The 23,881-nt window shown below is 59.5% G+C and overlaps 1 protein-coding gene across 1 annotated transcript; it reads left to right on the top strand.

Moving 5' to 3' along the window:
* Positions 1-1,279: 1,279 nt before the first annotated feature.
* Positions 1,280-23,179, top strand: LTBP3 (latent transforming growth factor beta binding protein 3). The gene is given in 28 exon segments (XM_034071839.1): positions 1,280-1,529; positions 2,575-2,696; positions 2,774-2,948; positions 3,476-3,690; positions 4,225-4,330; positions 5,034-5,126; positions 5,921-6,037; positions 6,975-7,133; positions 7,778-7,967; positions 8,418-8,426; positions 8,651-8,730; positions 9,114-9,206; positions 9,450-9,575; positions 12,328-12,459; positions 13,478-13,603; positions 13,953-14,072; positions 14,487-14,503; positions 14,505-14,610; positions 15,411-15,530; positions 16,055-16,183; positions 16,746-16,913; positions 17,862-17,945; positions 18,579-18,707; positions 19,337-19,474; positions 20,292-20,489; positions 20,925-21,005; positions 21,541-21,678; positions 22,990-23,179. Coding segments are annotated over 28 exon segments (3,555 nt in total). The 5' UTR covers positions 1,280-1,303; the 3' UTR covers positions 23,148-23,179.
* Positions 23,180-23,881: the final 702 nt, after the last annotated feature.

Raw genomic sequence — 23,881 nt, 5'->3', positions numbered from 1 at the left:
GGCGGACCGGACAGCGATGAAGCCCCGCCCACCGCGGCGCCCCATTGGTCCGTTCAAAGGGCATTACAGGAAGTCCCGCCCCCGCCAGGGCGCGGACTCCATCCACGGCAGGAAGCCCCGCCCCTTCGGGGGGAGGGCAAACCGGAAGTCCCGCCTCCTGGGGAGGGGCTGTGCAGACACTGGAGGGGGGTCGGCCCCGCCCCTTGTGATGACGTCACAGAAGGGGAGGGGCGAATGGTGCCAAATAAAACGTTGAACCCCCAGGCCCCGCCTCCTGCTTTGGCTCCGCCCCCCTCGTGGCCCCGCCCCCTGTGCCCCCCCCGGCCCCATAACCCCCATAGTCCACGTGTCCCCATACCCACATATGCCCCCTCGGCCTCAATATCCCACATATCCCTGTATTCCATATGTCCCCATGTCCTCGTGTTCCCCATATGCCCCCATACGTGTTCATATTCCATATATTCCCATATTCCTCATATCCCCAATCCCCCTTTATGCCTCCACATTCCATAACTCCCCATATATGCCCATATTCCCTATATCTCCCCATATTCATATATCCTCATATCCCACATATCCTCATATTCCCCATATCTCCCCATGTCCCATATATCCCCATATTCCCCTTATCTCCCCATATCTCCCCATAGTCCATATATCCCACATATCCTCATATTCCCCATATCTCCTCGTACTCCATATATCCCCATATTCTTCATATGCTATATCCCCATATACCCCGTACCCCTCCATATTCCCATATCTCCCCATATCCCCATATTCCCCATATCTCCCGTATCCCATACCCCATATCTCCCCGTACTCCATGTCTTCCTATATTCCCCATATATCCCCATATCCCATATATCCCCATATCCCCCCATATCTCCCCATATATCCCCATATCCCATATATCCCCGTATCCCCCCATATCCCATATATCCCCATATCCCATATATCCCCATATCCCCCCATATCTCCCCATATATCCCCATATCCCATATCTTCCCATATCCCATATATCCCATATCCCATATATCCCCGTATCCCCCCATATCCCATATCCCATATCTTCCCATATCCCATATATCCCCATATCCCATATATCCCATATCCCCCCATATCCCATATCCCATATATCCCATATCCCATATATCCCGTATCCCATATCCCATATCCCCCCATATTCCCGACATCCCCCTCTCCCCGGGACCAACCCCAACATCCGGGCCCCTCCGTCGGGCTCCTCCCCCCTCCCCCCCTCCCACCGCCGAGCGGCTCCGCGCGCGCGGGCGCGGGGATGGGGCGCGCGCTGCGCGCGCTGTGCGCGCTCTGGGCGGTCACGTGCGCGCTGTGCGCGGCGCGCGAGCGCTTCACGGTGGTGTTCGCCCCCCTCGTGTGCCGGAGGAGCTGCGCACGTGGCCTCTGCCGGGACCGCTGCCAACCGGGGGCCGGCGGAAACACAACCCTGGTCGGGGAGAACCGGAGGGACGGAGACACCCTCACGGCGGCCGGGTTCACTGTGGGTGAGCGGGGAACGGGGGGACCGGAGACAGGGGGACACCGGGTACACTGTGGGTACGGGAGCCGGGGGGAACGGAGACAGGGGGACACCCTCACCGCGGCAGGGTTCACTGTGGGTACGGGAGCCGGGGGGACCGGAGACAGGGGGACACACTCACTGGGGGTGAGGGGGGACCGGAGGGACGGAGACACCCTCACCGCGGCAGGGTTCACTGTGGGTACGGTACCCGGGGGGAACGGAGACAGGGGGACACCGGGTTCACTGTGGGTGAGCGGGGAACGGGACCCGGGGGGAACGGAGACAGGGGGACACCGGGTTCACTGTGGGTGAGGGACCCGGGGGGAACGGAGACAGGGGGACACCGGGTTCACTGTGGGTACGGTACCCGGGGGGAACGGAGACAGGGGGACACCGGGTTCACTGTGGGTGAGGGGGAACCGGAGGGACGGAGACACCCTCACTGCGGCAGGGTTCACTGTGGGTACGGTACCCGGGGGGAACGGAGACGGGGGGACACCGGGTTCACTGTGGGTACGGTACCCGGGGGGAACGGAGACGGGGGGACACCGGGTTCACTGTGGGTACGGTACCCGGGGGGACCGGAGAGAGGGGGACACCGGCTTCACTGTGGGTGAGGGACCCGGGGGGAGCGGAGACAGGGGGACACCGGGTACACTGTGGGTACGGTACCCGGGGGGAACGGAGACATGGGGACACCGGGTACACTGTGGGTGAGGGGGGGAACGGAACGGGAGCGGAACGGGATGGAGAGGGGATGGGGATGGGGACAGGAATGAGGTGAGGACCAGGACAGGACATGGGTGGACTGGGGACTGGGACAGGGATGGAGAGGGGATGTGGACAAGGACAGCGTGAGGACCGGGATGGGTGACAGACACAGGACAGGGATGGGTGATACAGGACAGGGATGGGTGACACAGGACAGGTGACATGGGTCGGGTGACACAGTCACCGTGCTGTCTGTGTGTCTGTGTGGGGGTTCCGTCTGTCTCCACACCCCCCTAACCCCTTTCCCCCCCCCGCAGTTGTTTGCCCCCTGCCCTGCATGAACGGGGGTCAGTGCAGCTCCCGCTCGCACTGTCTCTGCCCCCCAACCTTCACCGGCCGCTTCTGCCAAGTGCCCACCGGCCGCCATGGGGCAGCCCCCCCGCCGCCCCCCCCCGCAGCCCCCCCGGAGCCGCCGCCCCCCCCCCCCCGGCCCCCGTTGCCGTTTATGCCGTTCAGGTCATTGCGGACGGGACCGGAACCGGAACCGGAGCGGGGGCACCACCGGACTCACCGCAAGGGGGGGGGCAAGGGGGGGGTCACGGCGGTGGCACCGGGGGGGGGCACGGAGGGGGGCACGTGAGTCACGCGACCTTCGTCGTGCCCCTCGGGCCTGGGCATCACTCGGATGAAGGTAACCGGGGGGGGGTTTGGGGGGCACAGGGGTATGGGGGGTGTGGGGGGTGCATGGCACTATGGGGTCTATGGGGTCTATGGGATGGAATGGGGTCTATGGGTTGGTATAGGATCTATGGGATATATGGGATGCTATGGGATGTATGGGGTGTATAGGATCTATGGGGTTCTATGTCTTCTATGGGTTCTATGGTGTTCTGTGGGGTCTATGGGTTCTATGGGATACTATGGGCTCTATGGGGTCTATGGGGTCTATAGAGTCTATGGTGTCTATGGGGTTCTATGGGCTCTATGGGGTCTGTGGTGTTTATGGGGTTCTGTAGGGTGCTATAGGGTTCTGTGGGGTCTATGGTGTCTATTGGGTTCTATAGGGTCTATGGATTTCTATGGGCTCTATGGGGTCTGTGATGTCTATGGGGTTCTGTGGGGTCTATGGGGTCTATAGGGTCTATGGTGTCTATGGTCTCTATGTGGTGTGTGGTGCCCGGGGGGCGGTTCCGATGTTCCGGTTTCCCCCCCCCGCAGTGCAGGTGCCCCCCCCGCTGGTGAACGTGCGCGTGCACCACCCCCCGGAGGCCTCGGTCCAGGTCCACCGGTTGGAGCCGCGCTCAGGCCCCGCCCCCGGCCCTGGCCCCGCCCCTGGCCCCGCCCCCGCGCTCCTGCCGCACCCCTCCCCCCCCCGGCCCCGCACCCACAAACCCCTGGGGCGCTGCTTCCAGGAGACCCTCCCCAAGCACTCGGTGAGGGGGGGGAGGGGGAGGGGAGGGGGAGGGGGGCAATGGGGGAGGGGGGGGGGCAGTGGGGGAGGTGGGCAATGGGGATGGATCAATGGGGGATGGATCAATGGGGGATGGGTACAATGGGGGATGGATCAATGGGGGATGGATCAATGGGGGATGGATCAATGGGGGATGGGTACAATGGGGGATGGATCAATGGGGGATGGGTACAATGGGGGATGGATCAATAGGGGATGGATCAATGGGGGATGGATCAATGGGGGATGGATACAATGGGGGATGGGTTCAATGGGGGGTGTTGGGTGCAATGGGTGGAGGGGTGCTATGGGGGGATGGGTGCAATGGGGATGGATCAATGGGGGATGGGTGCAATGGGGGGATGGGTTCAATGGGGATGGGTGCAATGGGGGGATGGGTGCAATGAGGGGATGGATCATTGGGGATGGGTGCAATGGGGTGTTTTGGGGTGCAGTGGGGGGGGCACCGGGTGTTTGGGGGTGCAGGGGGTGCATTCGGGCTCTGCCCCCCCCGCAGTGCGGCACCAACCCCCTGCCCGGGCTGACGAAGCAGGAGGATTGTTGTGGGAGCATCGGCACCGCCTGGGCACAGAGCAAGTGCCACAAGTGCCCCCCCCTGCAGCGTGAGTGCGGCCCCGAGCACCCAAAAACACCCTGAAACACCCCAAAACAACCCAAAAAACACCCTGAAACACCCCAAAACAACCCAAAACACCCTGAAACACCCCAAAACAACCCAAAACCACCCTGAAACACCCCAAAACAACCCAAAAACACCCTGAAATACCCCAAAACAACCCAAAAACACCCTGAAATACCCCAAAACAACCCAAAAACACCCTGAAACACCCCAAAACAACCCAAAAACACCCTGAAACACCCCAAAACAACCCAAAAACACCCGGAAATACCCCAAAACAACCCAAAAACACCCTGAAACACCCCAAAAACACCCCGAAACAACCCAAAACACCCAAAACCACCCTGAGAACACCCCAAAACAACCCAAAAACACCCTGAAATACCCCAAAAACACCCCGAAACAACCCGAAACTACCCTGAAACACCTTGAAGACCCCAAGACACCCCAATAACACCCTGAAACACTCTGAAACAACCCCAAAACACCCTGAAAGTCCCCAAAACAACACAAAACTAACCCAAAACACCCCAAAACCATCCTGAAACACCTTGAACACCCCCAAAACACCCTGAAACACTCCAAAACAACCCCAAAACACCCACAACCACCCCAAAAACACCCCGAACACCTCAAACCCTCCCAGCCCCTCCCCCCCTCACACCCCCCCCCCCGTGTCCCCACAGCCTCGGGGGTGCACAAACCGGTCTCGCTGCGGGGGGAGCTCTCCGGTGACTGTCCCCAGGGCTACAAGCGCCTCAACAACAGCCACTGCCAGGGTAGGGACCGGGTCACGTGTTCGCGGGGTCATGTGTGTGCGGAGTCATGTGTGTGCAGGGTCATGTGTGTGCAGGGTCATGTGTTCAAGGGTAATGTGGGTTCAGGGTCATGTGTGTTCAGTGTCAAGCATGTTCTTTGTCATGCCTGTTCCAGGGTCATGTGTTCAGGGTCACACATGTTCCAGGTCATGTGTTTTGGGTCACACAGGGTCTAGGTCATGCATGTTCCGGCTCACGTTCTGGGTCACGTGTTCTGGGTCATGTGTTCCGGGTCACACACGTTCTGGGTCACGTGTTCTGGGTCATGTGTTCCGGGTCACACACGTTCTGGGTCACGTGTTCTGGCTCACGCACGTGTTCCGGGTCACACATGTGTTCCGGGTCACACACACATGTTCTGGGTCACACATGTTCCGTGTTCCATGTCTCATGTTCCGTGTCCCATGTTCTGTGTCACATGTTCCATGTCACGTGTCCCGTGTGCCATGTTCCGTGTCACATGTCCCATGTCACATGTTCCGTGTCCCATGTTCCGTGTCCCATGTCCTGTGTCCCGTGTTCTGTGTCCCATGTTCTGTGTCCCATGTCCTGTGTCCCATGTCCTGTGTTCCATGTCCCATGTTCTGTGTCCCATGTCCTGTGTCCATGTCTCATGTTCCGTGTCCCATGTCCTGTGTCCCATGTCCCGTGTCACGTGTTCCATGTCACGTGTTCCGTGTGCCATGTCCTGTGTCACATGTCCCGTGTTCCATGTGCCGCCCGTGGCGGTGCCGGCGCTGACCCCTGTGCCGCAGACATCAACGAGTGCGCCATGCAGGGGGTCTGTCCGCACGGGGACTGCCTCAACACTGCCGGCAGCTTCCGCTGCTCCTGCCCGGCCGGGCACGCGGCCTCCCGCACACACTGCCTGCGTATGTGCCTGGGGCTATGGGGAGCTCTATGGGGGTCTATGGGGATCTATGGGGGTCTATGGGGATCTATGGGGGTCTATGGGGGGTCTATGGGGGGTCTATGAGGGGTCTATGGGGAGCTCTATGGGGGTCTCTGGGGAGCTCTATAGGGGGGGTCTATGGGGATTTATGGGGAGCTCTGTGGGGTTTATGGGGAGCTCTACTGGGGGGTCTATGGGGGTCTATGGGGAGCTCTACTGGGGGGGTCTATGGGGATCTATGGGGGGTCTATGAGGGGTCTATGGGGAGCTCTATGGGCATCTATGGGGGTCTATGGGGAGCTCTACTGGGGGGTCTATGGGGATTTATGGGGAGCTCTGTGGGGTTTATGGGGAGCTCTACTGGGGGGTCTATGGGGGTCTATGGGGAGCTCTATTGGGGGTGTCTATGGGGGTTTATGGAGGGTTCTATGGGGGTGTCTATGGGGAGCTCTGTTGGGGGTCTGGGGGGGTGTCTATGGGGAGCTCTATTGGGGGTCTATGGGGGCATCTATGGAGAGCTCTATGGGGGTTTTATGGGGAGCTCTATGGGGATCTCTATGGTATCTCTATGGTCTTTTTGGTGTCTTTGGTATCTCTATGGTATTTCTTGTATCTCTATGGTATCTATGGTATCTCTATGGTATCTATGGTATTTCTATGGTCTCTCTATGGTATCTCTGGTATCTCTATGGTATCTATGGTATCTCTATGGTATCTATGGTCTCTCTATGGTCTCTCTATGGTATCTATGGTCTCTCTATGGTATTTCTATGGTCTCTCTATGGTATCTATGGTATCTCTATGGTCTCTCTATAGTATCTATGGTATTTCTATGGTCTCTCTATGGTATCTCTGGTATCTCTATGGTATCTCTATGTTCTCTCTGTTCTCTCTCCGGTGTCTCCCATCCCCCCCAGCCGACCCCCCCGAGCACCGGGGGCTGTGTTTCCGCCTGGTGCTGCCCCCCCAGCGGTGCCAGCACCCGCTGCCCACGCGGCTGACGCGCCAGACCTGCTGCTGTAGTGTGGGCAAGGCCTGGGGGGGGCGGTGTGAGCGCTGCCCTGCCGACGGCACCGGTAACACTGAGGGGGGGTTCCAATGGGGTGGGGATGGGGGGGGGTCCATTGAGGTATCCTATTGAGGGGGTCCCATTGAGGGGTCTCATTAGTGTAGGTATGGGGGTTACCATTGAGGGGTTTCATTGGGGGGGTCCCATTGGGGGGTCCCATTGAGGGGTTCCATTTATGTGGGTATAGGGGTGGTCCCATTGAGGGGGTCCCATTGAGAGGTCCCATTGGTGTATGTATGGGAGGTCCCATTGGGGGGTCCCATTGAATGGGTCTCATTGGTGTGGGTATGGGGGGGTCCCATTGGGGGGGTTCCATTGGTTTATGTATGGTGGGGTCCTATTGGGGTTCCTGCTGAGGGGGTCTCATTGATGTGGTTATGGTGGGGTCTCATTGGGGGGTCCCATTGAGGAAGGTTTGGGATACCCATTGCAGAGAATGTGGGATGCCATTGGGGAGGGGAGGTGGGGGGGTACCCATTGTGTGTTGTGGGAGCATCCATTGGGGAGGATATGGAGTGGGGGTATCCCCATTGGGGGGGGGGCTCAGTGCCCCCATGCTGTGTCTCCCATTGGAGTGCTGCAGTGTGGGGATCCCAGCCCCATTTATGGGGTGCATTGTGGGGGTATCTGACCCCCCCCTGCCCCCCCCAGCCGCATTCAAGGCCATCTGCCCCGCGGGGAAGGGTTACCATGTCCTGACCTCGCACCAGACCCTGACCATCCAGGGCGAGAGCGACTTCACCCTCCACATCCACCCCGATGGGGCCCCCCCCCGAGCGGCCCCCCCGGCCCCCCCCGCCTGCGCCCAGCCCCATGGCCCCCGATGTGCCCCCGCCCCCAGGTCAGTCACACCCCACCCCCCCACCCCCCCCCCAGTATGGACCCCCCCTGTGTCCCCCCCCTTAACCCCTCCTATGCCCCCCCCATCACCTCCCTGTACCCCCCTCCTGGACTCCCCAATGCCCCCCCCCCATTGCCCCCTCTGTGATTCCCCCCATGAGCCCCTGTGCCCCCCACGGAACCCCCCATATTCCCCTACATAAATGCTCCCTATCCCCACCATGGACCCCTGTGCCCCCCCCGTCACCCCCCTGTGCCCACCCCCCATGGACCCCACATTTCACCCCCATGAACCCCCCGTATTCTCCCCATGTACCCTGTGCCCCACATCACCTCCCTGTGCCCCACATCACCCCCCACCCCCATGCCCACCCATCCCCCCCCCCCCATCCTTCCCCCATGGGAGCTGTTTGGGGTCTCACATCCCCCTCCCCCCACAGCTGTGACCCCCCCGGCCATGGTGAGTGGGGGAGGGGCAATGGGGGGGGAGGGGCAATGGGAGGGGATGGGGAGGCTGGGACACGGGGGGGGGGGGGGGGGGGGGGATGGGGATGGGGATGGGGAGAGGGACACGAGGAGGGATATGGGGATTGGGGGGGATGGGGGTGGGGACGTTGTGGACATGGGGGGGGGGCATGGGGGGGGCCATGGGGACAGTTGTGCCCCCCCCTCCCCCCCCCCCAGCTCCCAGCCTTCTGGAGCCACTCGGAGGAGCAGGAGCTGGAGCAGCCCCCGGGGAGCAGCGACCCCCCCCCGGTTCCCTGGTACGGGGGGGCCATGGGGGGGGCACTGGGATGCATTGGGAGCACTGGGGGCAGTGAGGGGCACTGGAGTGACCGGGGATCAATGGGGTTAATGGGAATCAATGAGGTCACTGAGGGGCGCTGGAGCTCAGTGGGGGGCAATGGGAATCAATGGGGGAACTGGGGGGCACTGGTGAGATTGGGGATCAATGGGGGTGCTTGTGAAAATGCAGACATTGGGGGGCAATGAGGGGCAATGGGGGTACTGCTAACACTGGGGATCAGTGGGGGTCACTGGGGATCAATTGGGATCAATAGGGATCAATGGGGATCTGTGGGGGTCACTGGGGATCAATGGGGATCAATGGCATCAATGGGGATCAATGGGATCAATCCGTCCCCAGAGGTCCTGGCCCGCCCCACTGCGGCTGTGCTGTGGCGGGTGATGGAGCCGCAAACCCGCAGTGCTGCTGAGATCGCACCCACACAGGTCACAGGTGAGGGACCCCCCCCCCCCAACCCCCCCATAACCACCCCATAACCCCCCCCGACCCCCCCCAACCCCCCCATAACCACCCCATAACCACCCCATAACCACCCCCCACCCCCATAACCCCCCCCTGACCCCCCCCAACCCCCCCATAACCACCCCATAACCACCCCATAACCACCCCCCGACCCCCCCAACCCCCCCATAACCACCCTATAACCCCCCCATAACCACCCCTGACCCCCCCCAGAGACGGACGAGTGCAAACTGAACCGGAACATCTGTGGTCCTGGGGAGTGTGTGATGGGTCCAGGGGGTTACAGCTGCATCTGCTACCCTGGGTACCGCTGGCACCCGCAGCGCCGCTACTGCACCGGTACAATGGGGACCATGGGGCAATGGGGTCTATGTGGGGCAATGGGGACCATGGGGACCATGGGGCAATGGGGGCAATGGGGGGCAATGGGGACAATGGGGATCATGGGGCAGTGGGGCCATGTGGGGCAATGGGGACCATGGGGGGCAATAGGAGGCAATGGGGGTGATGGGCGTCCTGGTGTTCCATTGGGATCACAGCTGTACATGTGTGTCTATAGCCAGCAGGGCTGTACATGTGTGTGCATAGGGAACACAGGTGCACACGTGTGTGCATGGGAACATGGCTGCACACGTGTGTGCATTGGGATCACAGCTGTACACGTGTGTATTGGGAACACAGCTGTACCCATGTGTGTACATTGGGATCCACGGTTGTACACGTGTGTGCATTGGGAACACAGCTGTACATGTGTGTGCATTGGGAACACAGCTGTACACGTGTGTGCATTGGGAACACAGCTGTACACGTGTGTCTATGGGCAATGGAGCTGTACCCCAATGGGGCTGTACCCGTGTGTACCCACACCCGCTCCACACGTGTCCCATAGACGTGAACGAGTGTCAGGCGGAGCTGTGCGGTGCTGGCCGCGGTGTGTGCATGGGGAATGGGGCTGTACCTGTGTGTCTATGGGCAGTGGGGCTGTACCTGTGTGTGTCTATGGTCAATGGGGCTGTACCCGTGTGTGTCTATGGGCAGTGGGGCTGTACCCGTGTGTGTCTATGGGCAGTGGGGCTGTACCCGTGTGTGTGTCTATGGGCAGTGGGGCTGTACCCGTGTGTGTGTCTATGGGCAATGGGGCTGTACCTGTGTGTGTCTATGGGCAGTGGGGCTGTACCCGTGTGTGTGTCTATGGGCAATGGGGCTGTACCCGTGTGTGTGTCTATGGGCAGTGGGGCTGTACCCGTGTGTGTCTATGGGCAGTGGGGCTGTACCCCAATAGGGCTGTACCTGTGTGTGTCCCATAGATGAGAACGAGTGTGAGGCGGAGCCGTGTGGTGCTGGCCGCGGTGTGTGCATGGGGAATGGGGCTGTACCTGTGTGTCTATGGGCAGTGGGGCTGTACCCCAATAGGGCTGTACCCGTGTGTGTCTATGGGCAGTGGGGCTGTACCCGTGTGTGTGTCTATGGGCAGTGGGGCTGTACCCGTGTGTGTGTCTATGGGCAGTGGGGCTGTACCCGTGTGTGTCTATGGGCAGTGGGGCTGTACCCCAATAGGGCTGTACCCATGTGTGTCTATGGGCAGTGGGGCTGTACCCCAATAGGGCTGTACCCATGTGTGTCTATGGGCAGTGGGGCTGTACCCGTGTGTGTCTATGGGCAGTGGGGCTGTACCCCAATAGGGCTGTACCCATGTGTGTCTATGGGCAGTGGGGCTGTACCCGTGTGTGTCTATGGGCAGTGGGGCTGTACCCCAATAGGGCTGTACCCGTGTGTGTCTATGGTCAATGGGGCTGTACCTGTGTGTGTCTATGGGCAATGGGGCTGTACCCGTGTGTGTGTCTATGGGCAGTGGGGCTGTACCCCAATAGGGCTGTACCTGTGTGTGTCCCGTAGACGTGAACGAGTGTGAGGCGGAGCCGTGCGGTGCTGGCCGCGGTGTGTGCATGGGGAATGGGGCTGTACCTGTGTGTCTATGGGCAGTGGGGCTGTACCTGTGTGTGTCTATGGGCAGTGGGGCTGTACCCGTGTGTCTATGGGCAGTGGGGCTGTACCCGTGTGTGTGTCTATGGGCAGTGGGGCTGTACCCGTGTGTGTCTATGGGCAGTGGGGCTGTACCCCAATAGGGCTGTACCTGTGTGTGTCCCATAGATGAGAACGAGTGTGAGGCGGAGCCGTGTGGTGCTGGCCGCGGTGTGTGCATGGGGAATGGGGCTGTACCTGTGTGTCTATGGGCAGTGGGGCTGTACCCCAATAGGGCTGTACCCGTGTGTGTCTATGGGCAGTGGGGCTGTACCCGTGTGTGTGTCTATGGGCAGTGGGGCTGTACCCGTGTGTGTGTCTATGGGCAGTGGGGCTGTACCCGTGTGTGTCTATGGGCAGTGGGGCTGTACCCCAATAGGGCTGTACCCATGTGTGTCTATGGGCAGTGGGGCTGTACCCCAATAGGGCTGTACCCATGTGTGTCTATGGGCAGTGGGGCTGTACCCGTGTGTGTCTATGGGCAGTGGGGCTGTACCCCAATAGGGCTGTACCCGTGTGTGTCTATGGGCAGTGGGGCTGTACCCCAATAGGGCTGTACTCGTGTGTGTCTATGGTCAATGGGGCTGTACCTGTGTGTGTCTATGGGCAATGGGGCTGTACCCGTGTGTGTGTCTATGGGCAGTGGGGCTGTACCCCAATAGGGCTGTACCTGTGTGTGTCCCGTAGACGTGAACGAGTGTGAGGCGGAGCCGTGCGGTGCTGGCCGCGGTGTGTGCATGGGGAATGGGGCTGTACCTGTGTGTCTATGGGCAGTGGGGCTGTACCTGTGTGTGTCTATGGGCAGTGGGGCTGTACCCGTGTGTCTATGGGCAGTGGGGCTGTACCCGTGTGTGTGTCTATGGGCAATGGGGCTGTACCCGTGTGTGTCTATGGGCAGTGGGGCTGTACCCCAATAGGGCTGTACCCGTGTGTGTGTCTATGGGCAGTGGGGCTGTACCCCAATAGGGCTGTACCTGTGTGTCTATGGGCAGTGGGGCTGTACCCGTGTGTGTGTCTATGGGCAGTGGGGCTGTACCCCAATAGGGCTGTACCCGTGTGTGTCCCATAGACGTGAACGAGTGTGAGGCGGAGCCGTGCGGCGCCGGTCGCGGTGTGTGCATGAACACCGGCGGCTCCTACACCTGCCACTGTCACCGCGGCTTCCAGCTCAGCCTGCGCCGCGGCCTGCGCTCCTGCACCGGTCAGCACCGGGGCAACAACCGGGGGGGGGTATGGGGTACAGAGTGTTATGGGATATGGGGTACAGAGTGTTATGGGGTATGGGGTACAGAGTGTTATGGGATATGGGGTACAGAGTGTTATGGGGTATGGGGTACAGAGTGTTATGGGATATGGGGTACAGAGTGTTATGGGGTATGGGGTACAGAGTGTTATGGGATATGGGGTACAGAGTGTTATGGGGTATGGGGTACAGAGTGTTATGGGATATGGGGTACAGAGTGTTATGGGGTATGGGGTACAGAGTGTTATGGGATATGGGGTGTGGGACAGTGTGGGATATTATGGGATATGGGGTATGCGGTATTATGGGATGTGGGGTATGGAGTATGGGGTATTATGGGATATGGGGTGTGGGATATTATGGGATGTGGGGTATGGGTTATTATGGGATGTGGGGTATGGGGTACAGAGTGTTATGGGATATGGGGTGTGGGATATGGGATGTGGGGTATGGGATATGGGTTATTATGGGATGTGGGGTTTGGGGTATGGGATATTATGGGATGTGGGGTGTGGGTTATTATGGGATATGGGATACAGAGTGTCATGGGGTAGGGGGTATTATGGGATGTGGGGTATGGGGAATGCGGTGTTAAGGGATGTGGGGTCTGGGATTAATGGGTATGGGATAGAGGTATGGGGGATATGGGGTATGGGGTATTATGGGATGTGGGGTATGCGATAGGTGTATGGGGTATATGGGGTATTATGGGATGTGGTGTATGGGATATGGGGTATGGATAGAGGTATGCAGTATTATGGTGTATTATGGGATGTGGGGTATGGGATAATATGGGCTGTGGGGTATGGGATATGGGAAATGAGATAAGGGGTATGGGGTATTGGTTACAGGCTATGGGACATAGATCCGGAGCATGGGCTGTGGGTTACAGTTATGGCTATGGGGCTGGGCCATGGGGCTGTGGGGTGTGGGTCCCGGCAGGGCCATGCCCCAGCTCAGCCCTGGCTCCATGCAGACATCGACGAGTGCTCCAAGGCTGACATCTGTGGGGACGGCGGCGCCTGTACCAACACCCCTGGGCACTACCAGTGCGAGTGTCTGCAGGGCTACAGGCGGAAGGGGTCCCGGCAGCTGTGCGAGGGTACGGCTGCCTGCGGGGGTGGGGGGTGTGGGGATGGGGTATGGGAATATGGGGTGTGGGATAGGGGGTATGGGAATATGGGGGATGGGGTATGGGAATATAGGGTGTGGGATAGGGGGTATGGGATATGAGGGATGGGGTATGGGGTATGGGAATATGGGGGATGGGGTATGGGTATGGGGTATGGGAATATGGGGTGTGGGATAGGGGGTATGGGATACGAGGGATGGGGTATGGGATATGGGGATATGGGGTATGGGAGATGGGATATGGGGGATGGGGCTATGAGGACACCAGGGGCTGCGCCCCCATAATGGGATCCTGGTGCCCTCCCTCTGTCCCCCCTCAGACATCAACGAGTGCCTGGAGGTCGGGACCTGCCCCGAGGGCAAATGTGAGAACCACCCGGGGGGGTTCGTGTGCAGCCCCTGCCCCCCCGGCTACCGCGGCCACAACGGAGCCTGCGTCGGTGCGAGACCCCCCCCCGAACCCCCCTTGGGAACCCCCTTTGGGAATCCCCCCTTAGGACCCCCCTTTTCAACCCCATCTTGTGAACCCCTCTTTGGGAATCCCCTTTGGGACCCCCCCTATGGGAACCCCCCTTTCAGGACCCCCTTTGGGCCTCCCCTTTGGGACCCCCTTTGGGACACCCCTTTGGGACCCCCCCTTTGGGAACCCACTCAGGACCCCCCCTTTGGGACCCCCCCTATGGGAACCCCCTTTTCAGGACCCCCTTTGGGCCTCCCCTTTGGGACCCCCCTTTGGGATCCCCCTTTGGGACCCCCCCTTGGGACCCCCCTTTGGGAACTCCCCATGGGAGCCCCCCTTTGGGGACCCCCTTTCCTCCCCCCCCCCCCCCCCCCAATCTGATGTGGTCCCATAGATGTGAATGAGTGCGAGGGGGGGGGGGCTCTGCCCCAACGGCGTCTGCATCAACACCCCCGGCTCCTACAAGTGCCAGTGCCCCCCCGGGCTGCAGCCGGCCAGGGACCCCCCCCGCTGCCAGGGTATGGGGGCTATTGGAATCTATGGGGCACGGGGAGCTATGGGGGCTATGGGGCATGGGGGGCTAGAGGGGCCTGTTGGGGGGTAGGGGGCACAGAGGACTTTGGAGGCACCCGTGTCTATAGGGTCTCTATGGGTCTGGGAGGGTCTGTTGGTGTGGAAGGTGCATGGGGGCTATGGGGTTATGGGGGGTCTGTGGGGAGATACAGGTGTCTATAAGGGGGCTGTATGGGTCTGAGGGGGCCTATGTCATCTGTAGAGATTGGGGGGTTCTATGGGACTCATTGGGGTTTCTGGGGGCTCTCTGGGTGTCTATGGGGATCTATGGTGGTCCGTGGGGCTCTATGGCTCTCTATGCTCTCTATGCTCTCTATGGGTTTCTATGTGTTTCTATGGGTCTCTATGGATCTCTATGGATCTCTATGGTCTCTATGGGTCTCTATGGTCTCTATGCTCTCTATGGGTCTCTATGGGTCTCTATGTGTTTCTATGGGTCTCTATGGATCTCTATGGATCTCTATGGTCTCTATGGTCTCTGTGGTCTCTATGGTCTCTATGGGTCTCTATGGTCTCTATGGTCTCTATGGGTCTCTATGGTCTCTATGGTCTCTATGGTCTCTATGGGTCTCTATGGTCTCTATGGTCTCTATGGGTCTCTATGGTCTCTATGGTCTCTATGTGTCTCTATGGTCTCTATGGGTCTCTATGTGTCTCTATGGTCTCTATGTGTCTCTATGGTCTCTATGTGTCTCTATGGTCTCTATGTGTCTCTATGTGTCTCTATGGTTCCCTCTCCCCACAGACATTGACGAGTGTGAGTTCGCGGCCGCCTGTGTGGGGGGGGAGTGTGTGAACACTCCTGGCTCCTTCCGGTGCCTCTGCAGGGCTGGGTACACCCTGCGGCACGGCCGCACCTGCCAGGGTGGGTGACACCCCCATGTGACACCCCCCCCTATGTGACCCCCCCCATGTGACCCCCCCCCCCCCCCATGTGATACCCCCCATGTGACCACCCCCATGTGACAACCCCCATGTGACTTCCCATGTGACACACACACACCCCCCCCCATGTGACCCCCCCGTGGGAACCCCCCATGTGGGGGCAATGGGTGTCTATGGGGGCAATGGGTGTCTTTGGGGTCTCTGGGTGTCCATGGGTGCCTATGGGTGTCTGTGGGGTCTCTGGGTGTCTATGGGTGCCTATGGGTGTCTATGGGGGCAATGGGTGTCTATGGGTGTCTATGGGGTCTATGGGTGTCTATGGGTGCCTATGTGTGTCTATGGGTGTCTATGGGTGCCTATGGGTGTCTATGGGGTCTATGGGTGTCTATGGGTGCCTATGTGTGTCTATGGGTGTCTGTGGGTGCCTATGGGTGTCCCTGGGTGTCCCTGTGTGTCTATGGGGCCATGCGCGGTGCCGCGGGCTCACCCCAGCCCCACACGCAGACATCGATGAGTGTGCGCTGGACCCGGGGCTCTGTGCGCCCCATGGCGCCTGCACCAACCTCGAGGGCTCCTTCGCCTGTCTCTGCCCCCCTGGCTACAGCCCCACGGCCGACCAGCGCGGCTGCACCGGTGTGTGGGGTGATGGGGGCAATGGGGGTGATGGGGGTGATGGGGCAATGGGGGTGATGGGGGTGATGGGGCAATGGGGGCGATGGGGGTGATGGTCTCTATGGGTGTCTATGGGTCTCTATGGTCTCTATGGGCTCCATGGACTCCGTGGTCTCTATGGGTCTCTATGGGTCTTTATGGTCTTTATGGGTGTCAGTGGGTGTCAGTGTCAGTGGGTGTCAATAGGGTGTGTATGGATACTTATGGGGCTCTATGGGTGTCCATGGGTGTCTATGGGGCTCTACGGGTGTCTATGGGGCTCTATGGGCGTCCATGGGTGTCAATGGGTGTCAGTGGGTGTCAATGGGTGTCAGTGGGTGTCAATGGGTGTCAGTGGGTATCAATGGGTGTCAATGGCAGTCAATGGGTGTCAGTGGGTGTCAATGGTTGTCAATGGCAGTCAATGGGTATCAATGGGTGTCAATGGGTGTCAATGGCAGTCACTGGGTGTCAATGGGTATCAATGGGTGTCAATGGGTGTCAATGGGTATCAATGGGTGTGCGGGTGCTGACGGGTGCTCAGCGCGGGCCCCGCCCCCCCCGCGCAAACTGTGTTACCTGAGCCTGGAGGACTCCGTGTTCTGTGACTCTGTGCTGGGCACCAACGTCACCCGGAGCGAGTGTTGCTGCTCACTGGGGGCTGGATGGGGTGACCAGTGCGAGGTGTTCCCCTGCCCCCTGCCCTCCTCCGGTATGACTGTGGGGTGGGATATGGGGTGTGCTATGGGGCAGGCTATGGGGTGGGCTATGGTGTGCTATGGGGTGGGCTGTGGGGTGGGATATGGGGTGTGCTATGGGGTGTGCTATGGGGCAGGCTATGGGGTGGGCTATGGGGCAGGCTATGGGGTGGGCTATGGTACAGGTGTGGGGTGACCAGTGCGAGGTGTTCCCCTGCCCCCTGCCCTCCTCCGGTACGGCTGTGGGGTGCTGTGGGGTGGGTTATGGGGTGGGTTATGGTGTGCTATGGGGTGTGCTATGGGGCAGGCTATGGGGTGGGTTATGGTGTGCTATGGGGTGGGCTATGGTACAGGTGTGGGGTGACCAGTGCGAGGTGTTCCCCTGCCCTCCTCTGGTACGGCTGTGGGGTGCTGTGGGGTGGGTTATGGGGTGGGTTATGGTGTGCTACGGGGTGGGCTATGGGGTGGGATATGGGGTGCGCTATGGTACAGGTGTGGGGCGACCAGTGCGAGGTGTTCCCCTGCCTTCTGCCCTCCTCCAGTATGGCTGTGGGGCGCTGTGGGGTGGGCTGTGGGGTGGGATATGGGGTGTGCTATGGGGTGTGCTATGGGGCAGGCTATGGGGTGGGTTATGGTGTGCTATGGGGTGGGCTATGGGGTGGGATATGGGGTGCGCTATGGTACAGGTGTGGGGCGACCAGTGCGAGGTGTTCCCCTGCCTTCTGCCCTCCTCGGGTATGGCCATGGGGCAGGCTATGGGGTGCACTATGGGGTGTGCTGTAGGGTGTGTTATGGGGTGTGCTATGTGGTGCGCTATGGGGCAGGCTATGGGCTGGATGTGAGCTGCAATGGCTCCGGGGGGGCTGCAATGGGTCCGGAGCCCCCATGGGGGTTGCCCCCATCCCCCCCAGGGGGGGTCCGGGTCAGGTTTGGGTGCAGCCCCCCCTGCCCCTCCCCCCCAGCCGAGTTCCTGGCCCTGTGTCCGGATGGGAAAGGTTTCATCCAGGACGAGAACGGCCTCGACTTTGGGGTCCCTGCGCACAGAGGTGGGAGCCCCCCCCCCCCACCCCCCTTAGAGCCCCCCCCCCCCCCCTTAGAGCACCCCCCGACCCCCCCTTAGAGCCCCCCCCCCAATATTCTCCTGGGGGTCCCATTGGGGATCCCTGTTCTTGGGGGTTCCCTCTTAGGGGGGTGTGGGGGGTGGGGAGTGTCTATGGGGTGGGGGGGCTCTATGGGGTCTGGGGCTCAATGGGGTGTGTGGGTCTCTCTGGATATCTATGGGTCTCTATGAGGTGTGTGGGTCTCTATGGGTCTCTATGGGGTGTGTGGGTCTCTATGGGGTGTGTGGGTCTCTATGGGGTGTGTGGGTCTCTATGGGGTGTGTGGGTCTCTATGGGTCTCTATGGGGTGTGTGGGTCTCTATGGGCTCTATGGGCTCTGGGTCTCTATGGGGTGTGTGGGTCTCTATGGTCTCTATGTGTCTCTATAGGTCTCTATGGTCTCTATGGCTCTCTATGATCTCTATGGTCTCTACGGCTCTGTATGGCTCTCTATGATCTCTATGGTCTCTACGGCTCTGTATGGCTCTCTATGGTCTCTATGGTCTCTATGGCTCTCTATGGGTCTCTATGGGGTGCGGCTGTGCACCCCCAGCCTGCCCCATCGCCGCTGCCCCACAGACATCGATGAGTGTGGCCTCTTCGGGCCCGAGATCTGCAAGGACGGGAAGTGTGTGAACACACAACCAGGCTACGAGTGTTACTGCAAACAGGGCTTCGACTATGACAGCGGCGTCCTGCAGTGCCTCGGTGCGCCCGCAGGGGGCGGGGGGGGGTATGGGGCTCTGGGAGGTTATAGGGGCTGTGGGGGGATATGGGAGGTTGTAGGGGCTATGGGGCTATGGGAGGTTATTAGGGGCTAGGGGGCTATGGGGCTACGATGGGATATGGGAGGTTATAGGGGCTATGGGGGTTATGGGGGGATATGGGGGCTATGGGAGGTTATAGGGGCTATGGGGCTACGATGGGATATGGGAGGTTATAGGGGCTATGGCGTTATGGGGCTATGGGAGGTTATAAGGGCTATAGGGGTTATGGGAGGTTATAGGGGCTATGGGGCTATGGGAGGTTGTAGGGGCTATGGGACTATGGGGGCTATGGGGCTACTGGGGGCTATGGGGGGATATGGGAGGTTATAGGGGCTATGGGGCCTATGAGAGGTTATAGGGGCTATGAGGGTTATGGGGGCTCTGGGCTCTGGGAGTTACGGGCTATGGGTGCCTATGGAACTACGGGGGTTATGGGGGCTATGGGAGGTTATAGGAGCTATATGGGGGCTATAGGGGCTATGGTGGTTATGGGGCAATGGGAGTTAAGGGCTCCGGGTGCTGGGGGGCTCTGGACCCCCCATGGTCCTCACTCCCCCCTCCCCCCCCCAGATGTGGATGAGTGTCTGGACGAGTCCAACTGTGTGGACGGGGCCTGTGAGAACACAAGGGGCTCGTTCCGCTGCTCCTGCCCCCCCGGAACCCGCTACCACCCCCCCCAGCGCCGCTGCCTGCCCCCCCCCGAGCACGGTCAGTGAGCGCGGGGGGAGGGGCACCGGGGGAACGGGGGAGGGGCATGAGCACCATTGGGTCCTATTGAGCACCATTGAAATACCATTGAGCCCATTGAGCTCATTGAGCACCATTGAGCTCCGTTGAGCACCATTGAGTCCCATTGAGCCCATTGAGCTCCGTTGAGCACCATTGAGCCCCATTGAGTCCCACTGAGCCCCATTGAGTCCCATTGAGCCCATTGAGTACCATTGAGCCCCGTTGAGCCCCAGTGACCCCCATTGAGCACCACTGAGCCCATTGACCCCCATTGAGCCCCATTGACCCGCATTGAGCCCCATTGACCCCCATTGAGCCCCACTGACCCCCATTGACCCACACTGAGCCCCATTGTCCCGCATTGAGCCCCATTGACCACTATTGAGCCCCACTGACCCCCATTGACCCACACTGAGCCCCATTGACCCCCATTGAGCCCCACTAACCCCCATTGAGCCCCACTGACCCCCATTGACCCACACTGAGCCCCATTGATCCCCACTGACCCCCATTGACCCCATTGACCCGCATTGAGCCCCATTGACCCCCATTGATCCCCACTGACCCCCATTGATCCCCACTGACCCCCATTGAGCCCCATTGACCCCCATTGAGCCCCACTAACCCCCATTGATCCCCACTAACCCCCATTGATCCCCACTGACCCCCATTGACCCCACTGACCCCCATTGATCCCCACTGATCCCCATTGACCCCCATTGAGCCCCATTGATCCCCACTGACCCCCATTGATCCCCACTGACCCCCACTGACCCCCGCGCCCCCTCTGTTGCAGAGCGCCCCCCCCCGGCAGCAGCGGTGCCCCCAGAGCGCCCCCTGGCGGCGCGGAGGGACGTGTGCTGGCAGCGGCGGGGGGAGGATGGGCTCTGTGGGGCACCGCTGGGGGCGGGGCCACTGCCCATGGACGAGTGCTGCTGCCGGGGGGGGGCGGGGTGGGGGCGGCGCTGCAGGGCCTGCCCCCCCCGCGGAGCCGGTGAGGGGGGGCTGGGGGGGCTATGGGGTATGGGGGGTTCTATGGGGTGTGAGGTCTATGGGGTATGGGGGGGTCTATGGGGCATGGGGGGTTCTATGGGGTGGGGGGGGCTATGGGGTATGGGGGGTTCTATGGGGTGGGGGGGTCTCTGGGTGTGACGTCTATGGGTATAGGGGGGGTCTTTGGGTTGGGGGGGTTCTATGGGGTATTGGGGGGGTTCTATGGGGTGTGGGGCCTATGGGGCATGGGGGGGTTCTGTGGTGTATGGGGGGGTCTCTAGGGGGTGGGGGCTATGGGGTATGGGGTGGTTCTATGGGGTATGGGGGTGTCTTTGGGGGGTTGGGAGTCTTTGGGTTGGGAGGGTTCTATGGGGTATGGGGGGTTTCTATGGGTTATGTGGGTCTCTCTGTGGGGCTGAGCTCTGCCCCCCCCCAGGTCTCCAGTGCTCGTCCTCACAGAGCGAGAGCAATTCCTTCTGGGACGTCAGCCCATTGGGGCTGGGGGGGCCGCGCAGAGGTGGGAGCCCAGCACCCCCAATGGGACCCCCAATGGGACCCTAACACCCCCCAATGGGACCCCCTGAATGGGATCCCAGCAACCCCTATTGGGAACCCCCAATGGGTCGTCCCCCCCCCAGTTGGAACTCCCCCAGTGGGACCCCAACACCCTCCCATGGGATCCCCCCAATGGGTCCCCAACACCACTTAATGGGAACCCCCAATGGGACCCCCTATTGGGACTCCATCACCCACCAATTAGATCCCATCACCCTCCAATGGGACCCCCCAAATGGGATCCCAACACCCCTCAATGGGACCCCCCAGTGGGACCCTCCCATGGGATGCCCAATGGGACCCCATCACCCTTCAATGGGACCCCCAATGGGACCCCAGTACCCTCCAATGGGACCCCCTATTGGGACCCCATCATCCCCCAATGGGACCCCAACACCCCCCAAATGGAACCCCCGAATGGGACCCCAATACGCCCTATTGGGACCCCCCAATGGGACCCCCATAGTCCCCACCCCAGGCCCCCCTCTGCCCCCCAGGTGAGGAGAGCTCGGAGGAGGACTCCACCGAGTGCCCGTGCCCTGGGGGGGGGGGGCTCTGCCTCCGGCCCATCCCAGGCTGGGGCTGCGACTGCCCCCCCGGCTACCAGCCCGACCCGACCCGGAGCCGATGCCTGGGTGAGTGTGGGGGGGATGTGGGGTCTCTATGGGGTCTATGGGGTCTCTGTGGGGTCTATGGTCTCTCCATCCTCTCCTCTCTATGGTCTCTCTATGCTCTCTCTATGGTCTCTAGGGTCTCTCTATGGTCTCTATGGTCTCTCTATGATTTCTATGGTCTCTATGATCTCTATAGTTTCTATGGTCTCTGGTCTCTCTATGATCTCTATGGTCTCTCTATGGTCTCTCTGATCTCTATAGTCTCCCTATGATCTCTATGCTCTCTCTGTGGTCTCTATGATCTATGATCTCTCTATGGTCTCTATGGTCTCTCTATGATCTCTATGGTATCTCTGTGCTCTCTCTATGCTCTGTGGTATGTCTATGGTATCTCTATGGTCTCTATAGTCTCTCTATGGTATCTCTATTGTCTCTCGATGGTATTTCTATGGTCTCTATGGTATCTCTATGGTCTCTCTGGTATATCTATGGTCTCTATGATCTCTCTGGTATCTCTATGATCTCTATGGTCTCTCTGGTATCTCTATGGTATCTCTATGGTCTCTATGTTATCTCTATGTTATCTCTATGGTATCTCTATGGTCTCTATGTTATCTCTATGTTATCTCTATGGTATCTCTATGATCTCTATGGTCTCTATGTTATCTCTCTGGTATCTCTATGGTATCTCTATGATCTCTATGTTATCTCTATGTTATCTCTATGGTCTCTATGGTATCTCTATGATCTCTATGGTCTCTATGTTATCTCTATGTTATCTCTATGTTATCTCTATGTTATCTCTATGGTCTCTATGTTATCTCTATGTTATCTCTATGGTATCTCTATGGTCTCTATGTTATCTCTATGTTATCTCTATGGTATCTCTATGGTCTCTATGTTATCTCTATGTTATCTCTATGTTATCTCTATGTTATCTCTATGTTATCTCTATGGTCTCTATGGTCTCTATGTTATCTCTATGTTATCTCTATGTTATCTCTATGTTATCTCTATGGTATCTCTATGGTCTCTATGGTCTCTATGTTATCTCTATGTTATCTCTATGTTATCTCTATGTTATCTCTATGGTATCTCTATGGTATCTCTATGTTATCTCTATGTTATCTCTATGTTATCTCTATGGTATCTCTCTGGTATCTCTATGTTATCTCTATGTTATCTCTATGGTATCTCTATGGTCTCTCTGGTATATCTATGGTCTCTATGATCTCTCTGGTATCTCTATGATCTCTATGGTCTCTATGGTCTCTATGTTATCTCTATGTTATCTCTATGTTATCTCTATGGTCTCTATGTTCTCCCCCCCAGACATTGACGAGTGCCGTGACCCGTCTCGCTCCGCCCTCCGGTGCCGCCCGGACCGGGAGCGCTGCGTCAACACCAGCGGCTCCTTCCGCTGCGCCTGCAAGGCCGGCAGTGCGCGTGCGCGGCCGCACGGGGGCCTCTGCGTGCCCCAGCGCCGCTGACCCCCCCCCCCAATGAACGAGAGAGACACAGCGCATGCGCGGACTCACTGCGGCTACGGGGGGGGGGGGGCAATGGGGTAACTGGGGGGGTATTGGGGTAACTGGGGACATTGGGGTAATTGGGGGTTCATTAGGGCAATGGAGGCTTTGGGGTAATTGGGGGCATTGAGGCAATGGAGAGCAATGGGATCATTGGGGCTACTGGAGGTTCATTGGGGCAATGAGGGGCAATGGGGACATTGGGGGTCATTGGGGTAATAGGGGCAATTGGGGGTCATTGGGGTAATGGGGTTCATTGGGGTAATTAGGGGTTCATTGGGGTAATTGGGGATCATTGGGGCACTTGGGACTCATTGGGGTAACTGGGGGGGTGGGGAGATGGAGGCACTAGAGAGTGAATGGGGGGGGGGAAATCAGTGCCTCTGGGGGGCGGATTTGGGGCGAGATTGGGGCATTTTGGGGAAGAACGGGGGCTTTGGGGGCGATTTGGGGCATTTCAGCTCTTTTGGGTTGAAATCGGGGCAATCTGGGGCAATTTCAGGGTAAATCCGGGGTCTTCGGGCCCCGGGGGGGGGCAATCGGCACCTCCTGAACCGCTCGGGGGCAAATGGGGCCTTTTGGGGCAGTTTGAGCTGAAATCGGGGGGATTTGGGGCTAAAAGCGGCGCTTTTGGGGTGAAATCGGAGCATTTTGGGGGTGGGGAGGGTGAGAGGGCGGCTCCGCGACACCGCGTA

The sequence above is a fragment of the Melopsittacus undulatus genome, chromosome 22 (assembly GCF_012275295.1).
Source record: "Melopsittacus undulatus isolate bMelUnd1 chromosome 22, bMelUnd1.mat.Z, whole genome shotgun sequence".
Taxonomy (NCBI): Eukaryota; Metazoa; Chordata; class Aves; order Psittaciformes; family Psittaculidae; genus Melopsittacus; species Melopsittacus undulatus.
This window is presented reverse-complemented; position numbering and strand designations above follow the sequence as displayed.